We start from the raw sequence: 19,061 nt of genomic DNA on the forward strand, positions 1-19,061 counted from the left end.
AAAAAAGTCTCGTACCCCTAACTATTTACCTTTGATTTCCTTGTAACCATGTTTCCATGATGGCTATAAGATCACACCCATTAACCTTTATTTGTGCCATTAATTCATCCATTTTGTTCTGAATACAACTTGTACTCAAGTGAAGAGCCATCCATTTTGCCATTTGATAATTTACCGTGCCAGGATGAGTACCAACCTGTGTGGGTAATAGCTTCCTGGTCAGCCAGGTGGGAAAATGAAAACTGGAGCCTCTACCATTGTTCCAGGTGACACCGGTTACGTCCAAGTGGCTATTGCTGCAGCAACACGCTCTTCAAGGGTTAGTTGGCACAGTTGGTTGAAACGTTGGTGTGGGTAAGATTGGTGCTAAGGTGCAGGGTTCGATTCCCCTGTTCCAGTTGTGTGGGTATAGGGTAAGAAACGAGGTCCTATCTGTACGGGAGGTGTGGTGCTGTCAGCCAAACTTGACTTCAGTTCTGAAGGCAAAAGCAGTTGACTCTGGCTCCAATGTATCTCCCATCTCCAGATTGTTCCATGGCTGCCCTACATCTGCAATCTCCATTCCTGCAATCCAATAAAAGGCCAACATGTCTCCAGTTCTGGCCTCCTGCCTATCACCGATTGCTGCACCTTTGGTGGTTCTGCCTTCAGTTGTTCGAGTCCTAAGCTTTCAAATTCCATCTCTAACACCAAGTCCCTTTTAGGCGTCTTGAACGTTTTAATCAAATCTTTCCTAATGCTTCCTGTAATTCATCCTAAATTTATCTGTTAACTCTCCTGTGGGATGTCTTATGATGTTTCGTACTTTAAAGCTGCTATATAAATGCAAGCTTTGTCAAGCTGGGTTGTTCCTCTCCAGCTGAAAATGTGTTGCTGGAAAAGCGCAGCAGGTCAGGCAGCATCCAAGGAGCAGGAGATTCGACATTTCGGGCATAAGCCCTTCTTCAGGAAAGCCCTTCTTATGCCCGAAACGTCGATTCTCCCGTTCCTTGGATGCTGCCTGACCTGCTGCTCTTTTCCAGCAACACATTTTCAGCTCTGATCTCCAGCATCTGCAGTCCTCACTTTCTCCTTGTTACTCTCCAGGATTGACACAGAGAATCTGAACAAGCAGCGAGTGCTACTTGCTGAACGCTGTGTGGAACTTTGCACGATGTGGTGGGGGGTGGGGGGGTAGTGAAGGTCGCTTTCTGACTGGACAGGGGGGTGATTGAGGGCAGGGGGAAGCTTCAAGCTGTTTAATTAATGCACTAGTACACAATGTAAATTGGAAATCCGTCTCTCTTTAATGCAAAATCCATAAAGTTATTTTTCAATAAAACAGCAGTGACTTGTTGGAAGAAACCAAAAATACAAGTGTTATATAAATTATATAAACGGTTAGCAAGTTCCATTTGAGTAAAGTTGCCTGGCAAAAGATTCCGAGTTAATGGGTTCAAGAGCCAGGAGGTAGCAACAGCAAGGAGACAGATTAGTGAAGATTGACCGTTACACAGGTGACAGCTTGGAGCACAAGGTCTTCACATTTTCCATAGCGAGAATGGGACACAAACAGCAAGGGCCAAGGAACAGGGATCACACAGACGAGCACCATGGCTATCCTTTCACCCTCTGGAATGTGGGTCACATTCAGCCCAAGAGGGGAGACTGGTTGCAACCAAAGGCTGGCTGGGAGCCAGGAGGTTGATGATGTCGATAGCGAGAGAAAACAGGTACGGGCAATGCTGCAAGAGACCCACTTCCTGTAAACAGGTAAGAGCTGTGAGCAGATCCAGGTTAGGAAACTGCAGTGAATTACAAAACAAACAATTGGACCTGACCTTTTACAGTATTGTTCTTTAGCGATGATGAAAACAGGAGCCAGGGTGGTATTCCACAACACCCTAGATAACCACAGACAGACAGAGAAGTGTCCCTGAACCAGTTGCACAGATACTGCTATTTTCCAGGGGCAAGAACTGGACAGGAATCAGCAGCCGGACCCTGGCTAATATTCTGCCACCTTCCCGCGCCCCCGTCTCAACTGGGATCCTGGCTGATTTCCCATCTATCTCTAGCTTGGGGAATTACTAGTCAGTGATTCGGAGCAAGAATCCTGGCTAATTATTCCTCTCCCCTTTGTTAGACTGAATGAAAGTGAAGGCCTTGTATTTCCACGAGTGAACAGAATTCTCAAAAATATAAAACAGGGAGAGACAATGCCGCAAAGACACACACCGTAAACAAAGGGAGACAGGAACGGGTTTCTGAAACTCAAGTCAGATCCAGAAGCAATGGGAGTCCTTGAGGCAGGATAGTCCTGTGAACGCTGTGTGTGGTTACAGGAAGCTGTAAGGCTGACAGGAAGGGATTTACAGAGGGAAAGCTTTCCAAACCCCTGTCTACTTGTCCTGCATCTTCTCCATTATAGGAACAATCATGTCAAACTTTGGTCTTTTTGCTGGATCCTCATTCATGCAGATTTTCATCAGCTTGCAGATGTGGGGGGAGATTCCTGGGGGGATGGTGGGTCGCAGACCTTCCAGAGAAACCTGCAAAATCACAGCCAGCAGATTCAAAGCTACAGACATACACAATGAAAATCACACACCATCTCGGAAAGATGAAGTCTAAGAAAGCGCTGACCCTCCAACAGTGCGGCGCTCCCACAGCGCTGACCCTCTGACCGTGCGGCGCTCCCTCAGCGCTGACCCTCCGACCGTGCGGCGCTCCCTCAGCGCTGACCCTCCGACCGTGCGGCGCTCCCTCAGCGCTGACCCTCCGACCGTGGGGCGCTGACCCTCCGACTGTGCGGCGCTCCCACAGCGCTGACCCTCCAACCATGCGGCGCTCCCTCAGCACTGACCCTCTGACAGCACAACACTGGTATAGATTATATGCAGTATTAGAATTAGACAGGAATCAATATTACAGATGAGTGTAGCCTTGGTAAAACCATGTGTGATTTTCAATGCATTTAACTTCCACAAAGTCCTTCCAAAATAAAACCACATTTTATTGATGATGTGTTCAGAGAAGTTGGAGCAGGGAGTCCAATTGTTCTCCCTGCAACAGGCGAGTAGGTCCTACCTTCATTCCGATCTCCATATTGGAGAGATCCGCGAAGGGCACTTCCCGAGTCACCAGCTCCCACAGGAGAATTGCAAAGCTCCACATATCTGCAGACCGCCGGTTAATCTCTTCTGGCTTCTTCTGAAGAGCTGTGTACAAAAATTATACCAAAACCAGGAACTACCGGTTATAACTGATACCAAATCAGCACGAACAAACTCATACCCAACAATCCGACCTGCGACAGTATACTGTTGGATCACTGGGTTACAATGACCTATATGTTAACACTGACATTAGTGGGCAAGTGAGAGGGGGAGACAATGTGGGTTCGGAGAATGCGGTGTTGTGGTGCTAATGATTCACCGTACAATCTTCACACCTTATCCAGTCCTCATCTATTCCTCAACATCTATATCTGGGTCTGAGAGGCCGCAATCTAGATTTCACAGAGTGGGTTTAATCAGGACATCACCCTGACAGTGGGTGTAACTGGGATAAACAGCCTGACAGTGGGTGTAACTGGGATAACAGCCTGACAGTGGGTATAATCAGGATATCAGAGTGGTAGTAATTGGGATACCCGGCTGTAGGAATGACTATTTTCATCTTCAATATATAATGATGAGGCCTGAGATGTGTGGGTATCTTCATGCCAACGATTGGGCGTGTACTTGAGGTGTCAGTGGTGAGAAAACAATAGAATAATCACCTTCTGGAGCCACCCAGGCAGGAGCATACATTCTTCCAGGACACTGGAAGGAGAACTTGACGTCAGCCATGCTGATTCGAGCAGTCATATCCTCATCAATCTGTGCGGTACAGAACAGAATCAGATAAACAAACATTGGGAGAAAGGATTTCTGGTCAACTCTCAGTTGTTCTGACCCACTTCGCGAACTTCCAGAGTCACCAGAAAAGTTAATGATTTAATCAAAGCACACAAACTTCTCAATTTATCTTTTGGAATCAACAGAAAATCCTACCCAGGTCCCTGCACCGGACTCTCAACAGTTTCACAGCACAGATAAAGGCCCTTCAGCTCATTCTGTTCACACCAGTCATCTATTCAAATCCTTCTTTCTAGCACTCGGTGTTTTAAGTGCATAACAAGCACTACTATTTATAACAAATAAGTAAACTCTAATTACAATTAAACATTTAGGTCTATGCGTTAATACTTGAACCCCTTTTGAAAACCAACGAAGAATGGTTTTATGGGCAGAAAGAAAACAATTTGGGAACCACAGGTCCATGGGATCATAAGAGATGCTTCTTTCGGCTTGCTAGTACCTTTTGTTCCTTAATCATCTGTCTCCAGGTTCTTTCACTTTTCACAGGTGGCACAGGGCAATTGGTACATTAATGACAAAATCTCTTACTTACTGGTTAAAGACTACACCTCAGACCAATTGCTGGGAGAAAATAATTGGCTTTTTTCAGACTTCAGGTATTTTTACTGCAGAGAAATGGAGACACATAACTTGTCTTCCAGCAGTTCAAAGACTTCTTCCTGTATTGTGCACACTCACAAACTGAACTACCCAGAAACCCAGGGTGATGACCTTTGGCATCCTTTGGTGATAATTACACAAGCCAATCAGCGTGTTTCTGCCTAAATCTCATGCTGCAGCACACTTCGGTGCTAGGCTACTGCAAACCGCTTCGCCCACTACTTCAACAAGACAGTCGTGAAAATACCATACACAATAAGTTTCAGTAACTTGAGTAGTGCAGCAATTCCTTCTTTATCCTTGGTTTTAAAACAATTGGTTTCCTGTTCTTAGTCCACAATGAAAAATACAGAAAATGAAATGATAAAAATACAATCTTTATAGCATCTGTTTGGACTGATCCAGAATCACTGGAACAGGAAGATGACGTTGTGCCTGTTCAGCCTCTCTCGTCACCTGCAAACAAACTCCTTATATCCATATGCCCCGATACTGTACCTTTAAAATCTCTTGTGAACAAAGATTAGTCAGTTATATTTAAAATTAGTAATTGGCAGCAGAGGAAGGTTACAGCTGGGGAGGAGGCCACTCAGCCCATTGTGGCTGTGCCATCACTATGCAAAAGAAAAGTGCCTCATCCCATTCCCCAAATGTTTCCCTCGGGACTGGAAAATGGTTAATGCAACACATTAAGATGACAAAGGAGGCAGAAAACAAGAAATTAATAGGCTGGTTACCCTGAGCTCAGTTGTCGCTAAGATTGTAGAGTCTGTTATTAAGAATGGGATTGTGGAGTATTGGAAGTGCATGGTAAAATAGGGCTGAGTCAGCATGGCTTCCTCAAGGGAAGGTCACGCCTGACAAATCTGTTGGAATTCTTTAAGCAGCAAAAGAGTAAATTTAGACAAAGGAGAGCCATTGGGCGTGATCTGTGTGAATTTCTGGAAGGCCTTTAACAAGGTGCTACAACAGGAAGTAGCTAAATAAGATCAGAGCCCGCGGTGTTAGGGGCAATGTACTGGCCTGGAGACAGGGTTGGCTGTCTGGCAGAAGGCAGAGAGTGGGGATAAAGGGATCTTTTCAGGATGGCAGCTGGTGACTGGTGGAGGCCAAAGGGATCTGTTTTGGGACCACAACTATTCACATTATACATTAACGATCTGGTTGGAGGAACTGAGGGCATTGTTGCTAAGATTATAGCTGACACAAAGATAGGTGGAGGGACAGGTAGTGTGGAGTACACAGGGAGGCTGGGGAAGGACTTGGACAGACTGGGAGAGTGAACAAAGAAACCGCAGATGGCATACAATGTGGGAAAGTGTGAGGTTATGCACTTTGGTCAGAAGAACAGAGACTTGGATTATTTTCTCAATGGGCAAAAGCTTCAGAAATCTGAACCACAAAGGGATTTGGGAGCCCCAGTTGAGGATTATCTTTAAGTTAACAGGTTCAGTTAGAAGTTCAGAAGGCAAATGCAATGTCAGTACTCATTTCAAGAGAGCTAGTATACAAGAGCAGAGATGTATTACCGAGGCTGTATAAGGCTCTGGTCAGACCACATTTGGAATACTGTGAGCAGTTTTGGTGCCTATATCTAAGAAGGAATGTGCAAGCATTGGAGGGGAGTCCAGAGGAGGTTTAGATTAGATTACTTACAGTGAGGAAACAGGCCCTTCGACCCAACATATCCACACTGACCCACAGAAGAACAACCCACCCAGACCCTTCACCTAACACTACAGGCAATTTAGCATGGCCAATTCACCTAACCTGCACATTTTTGGAGTGTGGGAGGAAACCGGAGCACCCGAAGGAAACCCGCGCAGACACGGGGAGAATGTGTAAATTCCACACAGACAGATGCCTGAGGCGGGAACTGAACCCGGTACTCTGGCACTGTGAGATAGCAGTGCTAACCACTGAACCACCGTGCCACCCATTTACAAGAATGATCCTGGGGATGAAGGGCTTATCATATGAGCAGCAGTTGAGGACTGTGGGTGTGTACCCAATGGAGTTTAGAAAAATGAGGGGCAGATCAGAGACCTGAATAGAGTGGATGTGGAGATGTTTCAACTAGTAGGAGAGTAGGACCCAAGGGCACAGACTCGGAGTGAAGGGATGACCCTTTGGAACGGAGATGAGGAGGAATTTCTTCAGCTTGAGGATGGTGAATCTGTGGAACTCAATGCTGCTGAGGGTTGTGGAGGCCAACTCACTGAGTGCATGTGAGACAGAGATAGATCGGTTCTTGATTAGTTAAGGGGTTCAACAGTCATGGGGAGAAGGCAGGAGAGTGGGGTTGACAGACAAATCAGCCATGATCAAAGGCTGGAGAAAGTGAGGTCTGCAGATGCTGGAGATCAGAGCTGAAAATGTGTTGCTGGAAAAGCGCAGCAGGTCAGGCAGCATCCAAGGAGCAGGAGAATCGACGTTTCAGGCATAAGCCCTTCTTCAGGAAACCCGAAACGTTGAATCTCCTGTTCCTTGGATGCTGCCTGACCTGCTGCGCTGTTCCAGCAACACATGATCAAAGGCTGAGCAGGTTTAGCTCTGTCCTTATGTATTATGCTTTAATGAGTTGCATTTTTCTCAGAAATTTAACCTTTTTCTTTTGAATCTCACGGTTATACCTGCCTCTAATACAATCTCAGGCACTGCATTCTGGAGCTGATCCACACTTCAGTGCACAAACAGCACTTCCTCTCAGTCCCTTTGCTCCTTTACCAACCACTTTCAATGTGTCCCCTGGTTCTCAATTCTTCAATCACTGGAATGGGCTGTTCCCAATCTCCTCTCTGTGGGCACCTCATGATTTTGAGCACCTTATTTTCACTCTTCATTGCGATGAGGAAAATACTGGCTGGGCTAGCATTTATTCTTACCTATTTGCCCTGGAGAAGGTGCAGGTGAATTCACTGCCACCTAAAACCCATGCACTCTGTATAGTCTCAAGCTATCAGAGCTCAATGGCCTGGTTCTGTGTTGCAAATTCTTTGTGAATTGTCTCTCAATTTTGCCCTCTCAGAAGATTAACCCAAGCTTTTGCAATCTATCCATGACCGCTGCTCCATCTGGCCTGTATAGATCTCATCTCTCAGTTCCAACGTTCTGGAAATTTAAAAGGACTCCCACCTTTACTGTCTCCTCAGCCACACATTTGCCAGCTCCATCCTACTATTCCTTTACTCATTTGTTTGTGGCATGAAGAGTAATTCAGATTATCACCACTGCAAGGGTTGTTTTCTAGTCTTCTTTATATCCTCCTAAACTGGATATACAGACACACATCTCTTTTCCTATCCATACCTTCAATACTGATATGCACGAGAACTTCTGACTGTTCTCATTCCAACAGTCTCTTTGGGGTGCCTCAGTGGTTAGCACTGCTGCCTCACAGCTCCAGGGTTCCAGGTTCAATTCCCGTCTCCGGCGACTGTCTGTGTGGAGTTTGCACATTCTCCCCGTGTCTGCGTGGGTTTCCTCCGGGTGCACCGGTTTCCTCCCACAGTCCAAAGATGTGCAGGTCAGATGAATTGGCCATGCTAAATTGCCCGTAATGTTAGGTGCATTAGTCAAAGGGAAATGAGACAGGGTAGGTTACTCTATACAGAGTCGGTGTGGACTTGTTGGGCCGAAGGGCCTGTTCCCATACTGTAGGGAATCTAATCTAATCAAAAAACTACAAACACCATAAGCACGGTGCAGCCATTCAGTGATATTCCCCATGACGGTACCAAGGAGATACAATATCATTCTCGAGTCACATCTGCAGCTAGGGAAATGCCTGTCTGATGCGAGAACCAAGATGGAGGCACTCACCATGATGCTCTTGCTGTTGACATAATGCCTTGGGATGAGAGGCTCGAGGGTGTGGAGAAAGGCTAATCCACGGGCAATATCCAGTGCAAACTTCACCGCCTGAGTCTGGTCCACCACAAAATCTGAAAAGGTGAAAACAGAAGCTTCAGCAGACAGCTAGTAGTGGTGTGGCTCCAGGTCAGCGAGCAGACAATGCCAGGTTTCCTTCACCATGATCAAAGGAGTCAGTCTTCCCATCATTATCCAATCCCCACTTAAACACATTGAGCTTCTCTAAAGAGGTCATGGATAGGCAGAGTGACCAGACCCTCTGAGTGACATTTCCCTAATCAATCTTCAGGCAGCAATAAAGTGGGTGGGAGGTGTGTGCTGGGTCAATGACATTAACACCACTCATATTTCATAAGTAACTCTCAGACTGTTAAACACTTTGTGAATGCACGTCAAGTGAAAGCTTGTCCATTTACAGTTGCAGCTCAAGTGCTGACTATAAAAAGATTGACGAGGAAGTTACCAGGGTTGGAGGGTTTGAGCTACAGGGAGAGGCTGAACAGGCTGGGGGTGTTTTCCCTGGAGAATCGGAGGGTGAGGGGTGACCTTATACAAGTTTATAAAATCATGAGGGGCATGGATAGGGTAAATAGGCAAAGTCTTTTTCCCTGGGATGGTGAGTCCAAAACTAGAGTGCATATGTTGAAAGATGAGGGGAGAAACATTTAAAAGGGACCTAAGGGGCAACTTCTTCATGCAGAGGGTGGTGAGTGTATGGAACGAGCTGCTAAAGTGGAGGCTGGAACATTTAAAAGGCACCTAGATGGGTACATGAATAGGAAAGGCTATGGGCCAATTGCTGAGACTAAGTTTATTTAAAATATCTAGTTGGCATGGACGAATTGGATGGAAGGGTCTGTTTCCATGCTGTATAGCTCTGTATTGAGAGAGATTATCACTCGTTGGTTCATAGAGTCACAGGCCAGTCAATTCACAGCATTGTCTCAGCTCTGACAGTGAAGCACTCCTCCAGTAATCACTCTCCAAAAGTGCATCAATTCGTCCCCAGAGGAATCACCTAAACCTGAACAGTTCTCAGGATGTTTTTACAGCCCTGTCAGTTCACCCTCGAACTCACTTGTTCCCTCGTGCAGGACGTTGTACAGAGACCCATAAGGCATCCAATGTGTGATGATGATGGGATGTGGGGCGGGTGGTGACTGGCAAGCTCCAAGTACAGGCAGCACATTGGGGTGGGAGAATATCCTGTGAAAAGAGACGGCAGAATATTACTAAATTACAGAACAGAGAAGAGACCGATTCCAGAGCCCTCAATCATACCTGGCCTTATCTTCACACCCAGCCTCAGCCTCAGATTGTGCCCTGGCCCTCTGCCACATTCACATCCCACTCTAGGCTCCAAGTACCTGAGCTTTGGATACTCCTCGTTGAAGTCACGGCTTTTGCGTGTGGTCCAATCACGCACTTTCAGGACTTTGATGACAATGTCGTTCCCCTGCCACCTGCCTTTCCATAGCTGGAAGCAAAACAGAGAAACTTTGAACAAACAGTTGTAACATGAATGCAGGAGAGAGCTGGCAGAAACTCTGGCTTTTAAACCCAAGTTAAGGTCGAAGGACGATTTACTGGAGACGTTCGAAAGACCAAGGGTTTCAATAGGATCGAACAGTACAGAACATTCATAACATAACCTAAAGAAGCTAAGAACAAGGAGCAGGAGTAGCCATCTTACCCTCAAGCCTGCCCTGCCATTCAATAAGATCATGGCTGATCTGTTTGTGCCCTCAGCTCCACTTACCTGCCCTCTCACCATGAACCTTAATTCCTTTCCTGTTCAAAAATCTATCTTAGCTTTAAAAACATTCATGAGGAAGCATCAACTACTTCACTGGGCAGGGAATTCCATAGATTCACAACCCTCTGGGTGAAGAAGTTCCTCCTCAATTCAGTCCTAAATCTGCTCCCCTTAAGTTTGAGGCTATGCGCCTTGCTTCAAGTTTCACCTGCCAGTGGAAACAGCCTTCCTGCTTTGAATTTATCTATACCCTTCATAATTTTGTATGTTTCTGTAAGATTCCTTCTCATTTTTCTAAATTCCAATAAATATCATCCCAGTCTACTCAGCATCTCCTCATAAGCCAACCCCCTCTACTTCAGAATCAACTGAGTGAACCTCCCCTGCACCCCCTCCAGGGCCAGTACATCCTTTCTCGAGTAAGGAGACCAAAGCTGCACACAGTACTCCCGGTGTGGCCTCACCAGCACCACGCACAGCTGATATCTATCCACTATCCAGAGGAACACAGGATATAATCTTGCAGGGTAAAAATAAAATGACTTCTCATCACTAACAGAGATCACAGAGTCCAATCCCTCATGACGACAGTGGGCAATGATCACAAGTCCATGAGGCTACCTGATCCTAGTGTGGAAGATAAATGAGTTAGCAAAGTACAATTGAGGCCATGGGTCCCAGAGCATAGCACCTTCACAATAACCTGCACAGTACAATCAACTCCCCACTTGGCATCTCAACAGATTAGTGGATGCACCGTCAAATTAGTCGTCCTGTTACACATAGCAAATAGTTTCAAAGCAGAAACCATTTTCTCTGTGTTGGAAATCCAGCACAAAGTGGCTTCACAGTGAAGTGAGAGCCTGGCTGTTCAGATGGTGATGTTGGGAAGCAACGTTTTCCACAAAATAGCAACTGGAACTAGAGAACATTCTGCGCCAAGAGAGAGCTAGGGATGCTGGGCTGAATGAGGCTGGGAAGACTGTTAACAATGGATGTTTTCAGGAAGGGCAGAGGGACTGGAAGCATGGGTGGATAAATGGAGATGAGACTTGTACCTCTTGCTTACCTTATATTCCTAGACTCCCAGGTAATCAAAACGTGTCTAACTCAGCCTTGAAGAAATTTAACAAACCAGCCTCCAGTGCTTTTTGGGAGAGAGAATTTTATAGACTGACAGAGTCATAGAGATGTACAGCAGGGAAACAGACCCTTCGGTCCAACCTGTCCATGCCGACCAGATATCCCAACCCAATCTAGTCCCACCTGCCAGAACCCAGCCCATATCCCTCCAAACCCTTCCTATTCATATACCCATCCAAATGCCTCTAAAATGTTGCAATTGCACCAGCCTCCAGCACTTCCTCTGACAGCTCATTCCACACACGTACCACCCTCTGCGTGAAAACGTTGCCCCTGGGTCTCTTTTATATCTTTCCCCTCTCACCCTAAACCTATGCCCTCTTCTTCTGGAATCCCTGACCCCAGGGAAAAGACTTTGCCTATTTACTCGATCCATGCCCCTCATGATTTTATAAATCTCTATAATGGTCACCCCTCAGGCTCTGACGCTCCAGGGAAAACTGCCCCAGCCTGTTCAGCCTCTCCCTATAGCTCAAATCCTCCAACCCTGGCAACATCCTTGTAAATCTTTTCTGAACCCTTTCACGTTTCACAACATCTTTTCAACAGGAAGGAGACCAGGATTGCACGCAATATTCCAACAGTATCCTAACCAATGTCCTGTACAACAGCATGTTATGAAGTTGAAGGTGTGTACAGAGAGAGAGAGTGAGAGTGTGAGAGTGTGAGAGAGAGAGTGAGTGAGAGTGAGAGTGAGAGAGTGTGAGAGTGAGAGAGAGAGTGAGAGAGTGAGAGTGAGAGTGAGATATGTTTTGGCAGTGACTAACTAGCAGTCTCAGAGTGTACTGGGAAATTGAAAATATGCAACATTTGGCTGTACACTAGATATCTCAGTTGTTTTGACCACTATTTGAATTTAACCAGTTTAAATTATGCCCCAGGATACTAAAACCCAAACGAATGTGAATTTTGCTGTTTTGACAACATCGAACCAATGAGATGCTCTGATGTTTGGGGTATAAAAGAAACAGACATTTTGATAGCCAGAGAGAGCAACCTGCCATCTAGAAAGAGACAAATATTCAAAACACTCTTATTGAAATTTCGCATGCAACATCCTTGTAGCAAAAGACCGAAGACCACCCAGGGAGATCTTCAGCTGAAGAAGACCGAACTGACGATGACAGCTGCTGTTGGGTTTTGACAATTAAGTTGATGCAGTTTTAATAGGGGTGTTTATTGGATCAGTATATTGTTATAGAGTGAGAGGTAGATAACAAGCATTTAAGGGAAAGGAAGTTTAGAGTTGTAAATAGTTGTTGTTTAACGTTCACTTTTAGAGTTAAAGAATAAATTGATATTTTTTCCTTTAAATTGTGGAAGTTGGGAGTTGTCTGTCATTCATACTTTCACAGTTTACGAGATGAGGTGAGCTTTTCTGGTTATTTGGGCTCACCACCGTGTCGTAACAGACTATTCAGAGGAAACCATACCCCTTTACTGCTGACTTAATGAGACTCTTTTTTAAAACCTTGCCCCCAGTTCGAGATTCATGCTAGCCATCACCATCCAAAGAAAAAGGCTCTCTAGATTAGATTAGATTACTTACAGTGTGGAAACAGGCCCTTCGGCCCAACAAGTCCATACCGACCCGCCGAAGCGCAACCTACCCAGACCCATTCCCCAACATTTACCCCTGCACCTAACACTACGGGCAATTTAGCTTGGCCAATTCACCTAACCTGCACATTTTTGGACTGTGTGAGGAAACCGGAGCACCCGGAGGAAACCCACGCAGACACGGGGAAAATGTGTAAACTCCACACAGTCAGTCGCCTGAGGCGGGAATTGAACCCGGGTCTCTGGCGCTGTGAAGCAGCACTGCTAACCACTGTGCCACCGTGCCGCCCACTGTATGTCTCAATTAAGTCACCTCTCAACCTTCTAACGAAAACAGCCTCAAGTCCCTCAGCCTTTCCTCAAAAAGGCCTTCCCTCCAAACAGGCAACATCCTAGTAATCTTTTCTGAATCCTTTCCAAAGCTTCTACATCCTTTCTATAATGCAGTGACCAGAACTGTATGCAATACTCCAAATATGCCCCCACCAGAGTTTTGTACATGACCTCGTGGCTCTGAAACTCAATCCCTCAATTAATAGAAGCTCACACACCATATGCCCTCTTAACAACCCTATCAACCTGGGTGACAAATTTCAGGAATCTGTGTACATGGACACCGAGATCTCTCTGCTCATCTACACTACCAAGAATCCTAACATTAGCCCAGTGCTCTTTGTTTCTGTCCTTCCAAAGTGAATCACCTCACACTTTTCCACAGTAAACTCCATTTGCCACCTCTCAGCCCAGCTCTGCAGCTTATCTATGTCCCTCTGTAACCCACTATATCCTTTCGCACTGTCCACAACTGCACCAACCTTAGTGTCGTCTGCAAATTTACTAACCCACCCTTCGATGCCCTCATCCAGGTCATCTACAAAAATGACAAACTGAATTTCAGAATGAACACTGCCCATCAACCACCACCCTCTGTCTTCTTTCAACTCGTCAATTTCTGATCCAAATTGCTATATCACCGTCAATCCTATGCCTTCATATTTTCTGCAATAGCCTACCATGGAGAACCTTATCAAACACCTTACTGAAATCCATATACATCCCATTAACCGCTTTACCCTCGTCCAGCTGTTAGGTCACCTTCTCAAAGAACTCAATAAGATTTGTGAGGCATGACCTACCCTTCATAAAACAGCGTTGACTATCCCTCATCAACTTATTCCTTTCTAGATGATTATAAATCCTATGTCTTATAACCATTTCCAACACTTCACCCACAACCGAAGTAGGGTTGTCTCTACTCCCCTTCTTGAACAAGGGGACATTTGCTATCCTCCAGTCTTCTGGCACTGTTCCTGTAGTCAATGATGACAAAGGTCAAAGCCAAAGGCTCTGGAATCTCTTCCTTGGCTTTCCAGAGAATCCTAGGATAAATCCCATCCAGCCCAGGGGACTTCCCTATTTCGTACTTTCCAGAATTGCTAACACCTTTTCCACGCGAACATCAATCCCATCGAGTCTAGTAGCCTGTATCTTAGCACTCTCCTCAACAATATGGTCATTTTCCGGTGTGAATACTGACAAAAAATATTAATTTAGTGCTTCCCCATCTTGTCAGACTCCACGCATAACTTCCCACAACTATCCTTAATTTGTCCTAATCTTTCTCTAGTCATTCTTTTATTCCTAATATACCTATAGAAAGTTTTAGGGTTTTTCTTGATCCTATCCGCCAATGACTTCTCATGTCCCCTCCTGGCTCTTCTGAGCTATTTGTTTAGGTCTTTCCTGGCCAACTTGTAACTCTCAAGTACCCCAACTAAGCCTTCACATCTCATCCTAACTTAGCCTTCTTCTTCCTCTTGACAACAGATTCAACTTCTTCAGTAAACCACAGCTCCCGTGTCAGACCACTTCCTCCCTCCATGACCGCTACATACTTCAAGGACCTGCAGTAGGAGTTCCTTGAATAAGCTCCACATTTCAATTGTGCCCATCCCCTGCAGTTTCCTTCCCCATCCTACGCATCCTAAATCTTGCCTAATCGCATCATAATTGCCTTTACTTCAATAACACTTGCTCTGTGGTATATACCTGTCCTTTTCCATCACTAAAGTAAAAATAACCGAATCATGGTCACTATCACCAAAGTGCTCACCTACCTCCTGGTTGTCTCCACTCCCCTTCTTGAACAGGAAGGGGACAACATTTGCGATCCTCCAGTCTTCCTGGAGACTTAGGATGGATAGGATGGGGAAAGAAACACCTGGCTGGGTTCATTACCCAGTACCAATTCTTAGATGGCCTCGCCCCTTGTTGGCCTGTCTACATACGGTGTCAGGAAACCCTCCTGCACACGTTGGACAAAAACTGACCCATCTAAAGTACTCGAACTGGAGTACTTCCAGTGAATATTTGGAAATTTAAAGTCCCCAAAACAACTACCCTGTCATTCTTACTCCTATCCAGAATTATCTTTGCTATCCTTTCCTCTACATCTCTGAAACTATTCAGAGATCTATAGAAAACTCCCAAAAGATGGCCTCTTCTTTTCTGTTTCTAACCTCAGCCCATACTACCTCAGTCGAATGTCCTTTCTGCCATAATACTGTCCTTGACGAACAATGCTACACCTCCTCCTCTTTTACCACCTTCCCCATTCTTACTGAAACATCTAAATCCTGGAACCTGTAACAACTGCTCCTGTCCCTGCTCTATCCATGTCTCTAAAATGGCCACAACATCGAAGTCCCAGGTACCAACCCATGCTGCAAGTTCACCCACCTTATTCCGGATGCTCCTAGCACTGAAGTAGACACACTTCAAAGCACCTTCCTGCTTGCCTGTGAACTCTTGCGGCCTTGTAACCATATTTCTGACATCACTACTCTCAACCTCTTGTACACTGGAACAACAAGTTAGGTTCCCATCTCCCTGCTGAATTAGGTTAAACCCTCCCGAATAGTGGTCAGTGAATATTGGGAAGATTTGAGGTGAAATTTCTCAGTGATCATTATCAGAAGCCTTGCTTTTTCTGATATACATTAATGATCAATATCTTGCTGTGTACAGGACAATTTCAAAATGTGCCGATGACACTTTGGAGAATTGTAAACTGTGAGGAGGACAGTGTCAAACTCCAGAAGGACACTGACAGGTCGGTAAAGTGGCTGATGAGGTTCTAGTCGGACAAGTGTGAGCTGATAGAGTTTGGTTGGAAGAACACTGAAAGACAATATAACATGGGCGTTACAATTCTAAAGGGGATATAGGAGCAGAGAGAGCTGGGTGTGTATGTGCAGAGATCATTGAAGGGGGCAGGACTGGTAGAGAATGTGGTTAATAGAGCAGGCAGTGTCCTCGGCTTTATTAATATTTGGAAATTTAAAGTCCCCAAAACAAGCAAGGTGGTGATAGTGAACTTGTACAAAACACTGGTCAGACCTCAGCTGCAGTAATATGTATAGTGGTTGGCACCATATTACAGCAAAGATGTGAACGCATTGGAGAAAGTGCAGAAGTGATTTACCAGAATGGTCCCAGGAATGAGAAACTGCAGTAATGAGGAGAGTTTGAAGACACTGGGAATGTTCTCATTGGACAGAAGACAGCTGAGAGGAGACTTGGAGATTTCTAACATCATGATCAGTAGGTAGAGAAAAGCTGTTCCCATCTGTACCTGGGGCAAAATGGGGGTGGCATCTATTTCAGGCCCATATTCTAAAGAAGCAAAGGCTGAGAGAGAAAAAAAAATGTTTTCATCCAATAAATAAATAGGATGAAATACACTGCCTAGAAACATGATGGAGACAGGTTCACTTAAGGAATTCAAGAAGACGCTGGAGAATTATTTGGTTAGAAATAATGTGCAAAGGTTTAGAGAAAAAGCAGGAATTAGGCACTGGGTAACGACGAACGTTTGAAGAGCTGACTCAGGCATGCTGTGCTGACTGGCCTCATCCTCCTCGTAACAATTCCGTGATTGTATGAATCTTGTCCCTATGAGGAGACTGGGCCTGTAGTGACTGGCGTTTAGAAGAATGAGAGGTGATCTCATCACGGAATTGTTACGAGGAGGATGAGGCCAGTCAGCACAGCATGCCTGAGTCAGCTCTTCAAACGTTCGTCGTTACCCAATGCCTAATTCCTGCGTTTTCTCTAAACCTTTGCACATTATTTCTAACCAAATAATTCTCCAGCGTCTTCTATCTCATAGAAACTGATAAAATTCTTAAAAGGGTTAGACAGACTAGATTCAGAAAGGAAAACAAAAAGTGCTAGGGAAACTATGCAAGTCTGGTAGAGTCTGTGGAAAAAATAGTTAAGATTTCATGTCTAATAGGACTCCTCTTCAGAAGAGTCAGACTGGACTTCAAACATTAACTCTGTTTCTCTCTCTGTAGATGCTGTCAGACCTGCAGAGTGACTCCAGCATTCTGTGTGTTTCAGTATTTTCAGCATCTGCAGCATTTTGCCTTTAGTTGCAAGAAAGATATTCGCCCCAACAGTGGTACCTTGAACCAGGGAACAGAGTCTCAGCTTATGCAGTAAAAGCAGGAAAGTGGAGTTAAAGATTATTGGATCAGCTGCGATTTTATTGAATGGCAGAGGATGATATGTGAGTCATACACAGACTTGATGTGTTGCGTCATAGAGTACAGGAGAGATCCTTTGGACTGTACCACCGGAGAGACACTATGTCTATCCTGGCCCCACTTTCCAGCACTAGGCCAATAACCCTGAATGTTATAACATTTCAAGTGCTTATCCAAGTATCTTTTTCAAAGTTGTGAGGTTTCCTGCCTCAACCTCCGTCCCAGGCAGCACATTCCAGCCTCCTACCAACCTCTGGGTGAAAAATGCTTTGTTTAAAACCCCTTTAAGTTTCTCACCTTTCACCTTAAAATTGTGCCCTCTTGTTATTGACCCTTTAAAATAAGGAATCAGTTGTTTTCTATTCACCCTGTTCATGATCTTCCATACCTCAATCAGAACCCCTTCAACCTTCTCTGCTCCAAAGAAAACAACCCGAGTTTATCCAGTCTCACTTCATTGCTAAAATACTCCATCCCATGAAACATCCTGGTCAAACTTTTCTGCAATCTGACCAATTCTTTGATATACCTCTGAAACCCAATATCTTCTTCCTTACTGTCAACCACTTGGCCAATCCTCACATCATCCACAAATTTACTTATCATTGCTCCCAAATTCTCAGCTCTATCATTTATGAATATCACAAAAAGGCAGCCAGCACGGACCCTCTGGTAGAACACTTCACACTGGCTCCTGTCACACAAACAGCTTTCTACCATTAGTCTCTGTCGCTTGTCACAATGCCAATTTTAGATCCAACCTGTCAAGTTACTAAGGATCCCATGTGCTTTTACCTTCTTTCTCAGTCACCTATGTGTCTTATAGTCATACTGAATAAAAGGAAAGCCATTAGTGAGGTGAGTGGAACAAGATCACTTAGAGATGGAGAATCTTTGGAATTCTCTATCCCAGAAGCTGTGGAAGCTCAGTCATTGAGAAGGTCTAAGACAGAGACTGACAGGTTTGTAGTCACTGATGACATCAATGAAAAGGGAGATAATGCAGAAATATGGCATTGAGGTAGATGGTCAGCCAAGATTCAGAATGGCAGAAGGGCTCGAGGAATTGAATTGCTTACTCCTTCTCCTCTATTCCTTTCTCCCAATATGAGAAACACTGTCTACCTCAGACAGCCCTCTTACACCCTGACATGTTCCCATACAATCATCTCTAATTCCTCTAGATTCCATCGAGGCTACCTGCTGAACCTTTCCTTTTGAAGTAAACCCATCAGCCCAGCTATTACGAGTAAATATTTTCTGAGCTGCCTCCAAAGCGCTGTCCCACCTTGCCACTTAAGAGGTCGAAACTACAATCAGTGCTCCAAGTGTGGGCTCACCAATGCTCTGCACAATAAGAACAAGTGTTTCGTAATTCCTCTGCATTTAAATAATATTCTGCTTTTTTGTCCACCCTGCCAAAGTAAACAGCCTCATATTTTCCCAAATTATACTTCATTTACCAAATTTCTGCCCATACTTAATCTTGAACATATCCCTCTTTCCTCTGTATCCCCCTCAGAGCTTGTTTGGCTCTCAGCTTTTCACTGAGTTTGGGGAATGATTGAGAGTGGGCAGAGAAGGAGCTGAAGAGGGTTTCCAAGAAGACATTGACATATTTTTTTGAGCTTTAACTTGGCTGCTGAGCCAGACCTATTTAAACAACAAACACCG

General features: G+C 45.0%; 1 protein-coding gene across 3 annotated transcripts in view; it reads right to left on the bottom strand.

The window, feature by feature from the left end:
• Positions 1–1,263: 1,263 nt before the first annotated feature.
• Positions 1,264–19,061, bottom strand: part of ilk (integrin-linked kinase) — a 75,288-nt gene continuing 57,490 nt past the window's right edge. For all 3 annotated transcript variants that reach the window (XM_060826407.1, XM_060826406.1, XM_060826408.1), the window contains exons 8-13: positions 9,746–9,855; positions 9,457–9,584; positions 8,328–8,449; positions 3,764–3,863; positions 3,070–3,200; positions 1,264–2,531 (exon numbers count right to left, since the gene is read on the bottom strand). In XM_060826407.1, the coding sequence (XP_060682390.1) occupies positions 2,382–2,531; positions 3,070–3,200; positions 3,764–3,863; positions 8,328–8,449; positions 9,457–9,584; positions 9,746–9,855 (741 nt within the window). In that variant the 3' untranslated portion in view covers positions 1,264–2,381. The remainder of the gene's footprint in view (positions 2,532–3,069; positions 3,201–3,763; positions 3,864–8,327; positions 8,450–9,456; positions 9,585–9,745; positions 9,856–19,061) is intronic.

Source organism: Hemiscyllium ocellatum, chromosome 6 (genome assembly GCF_020745735.1).
Source record: "Hemiscyllium ocellatum isolate sHemOce1 chromosome 6, sHemOce1.pat.X.cur, whole genome shotgun sequence".
In the NCBI taxonomy this organism is placed as follows: domain Eukaryota; kingdom Metazoa; phylum Chordata; class Chondrichthyes; order Orectolobiformes; family Hemiscylliidae; genus Hemiscyllium; species Hemiscyllium ocellatum.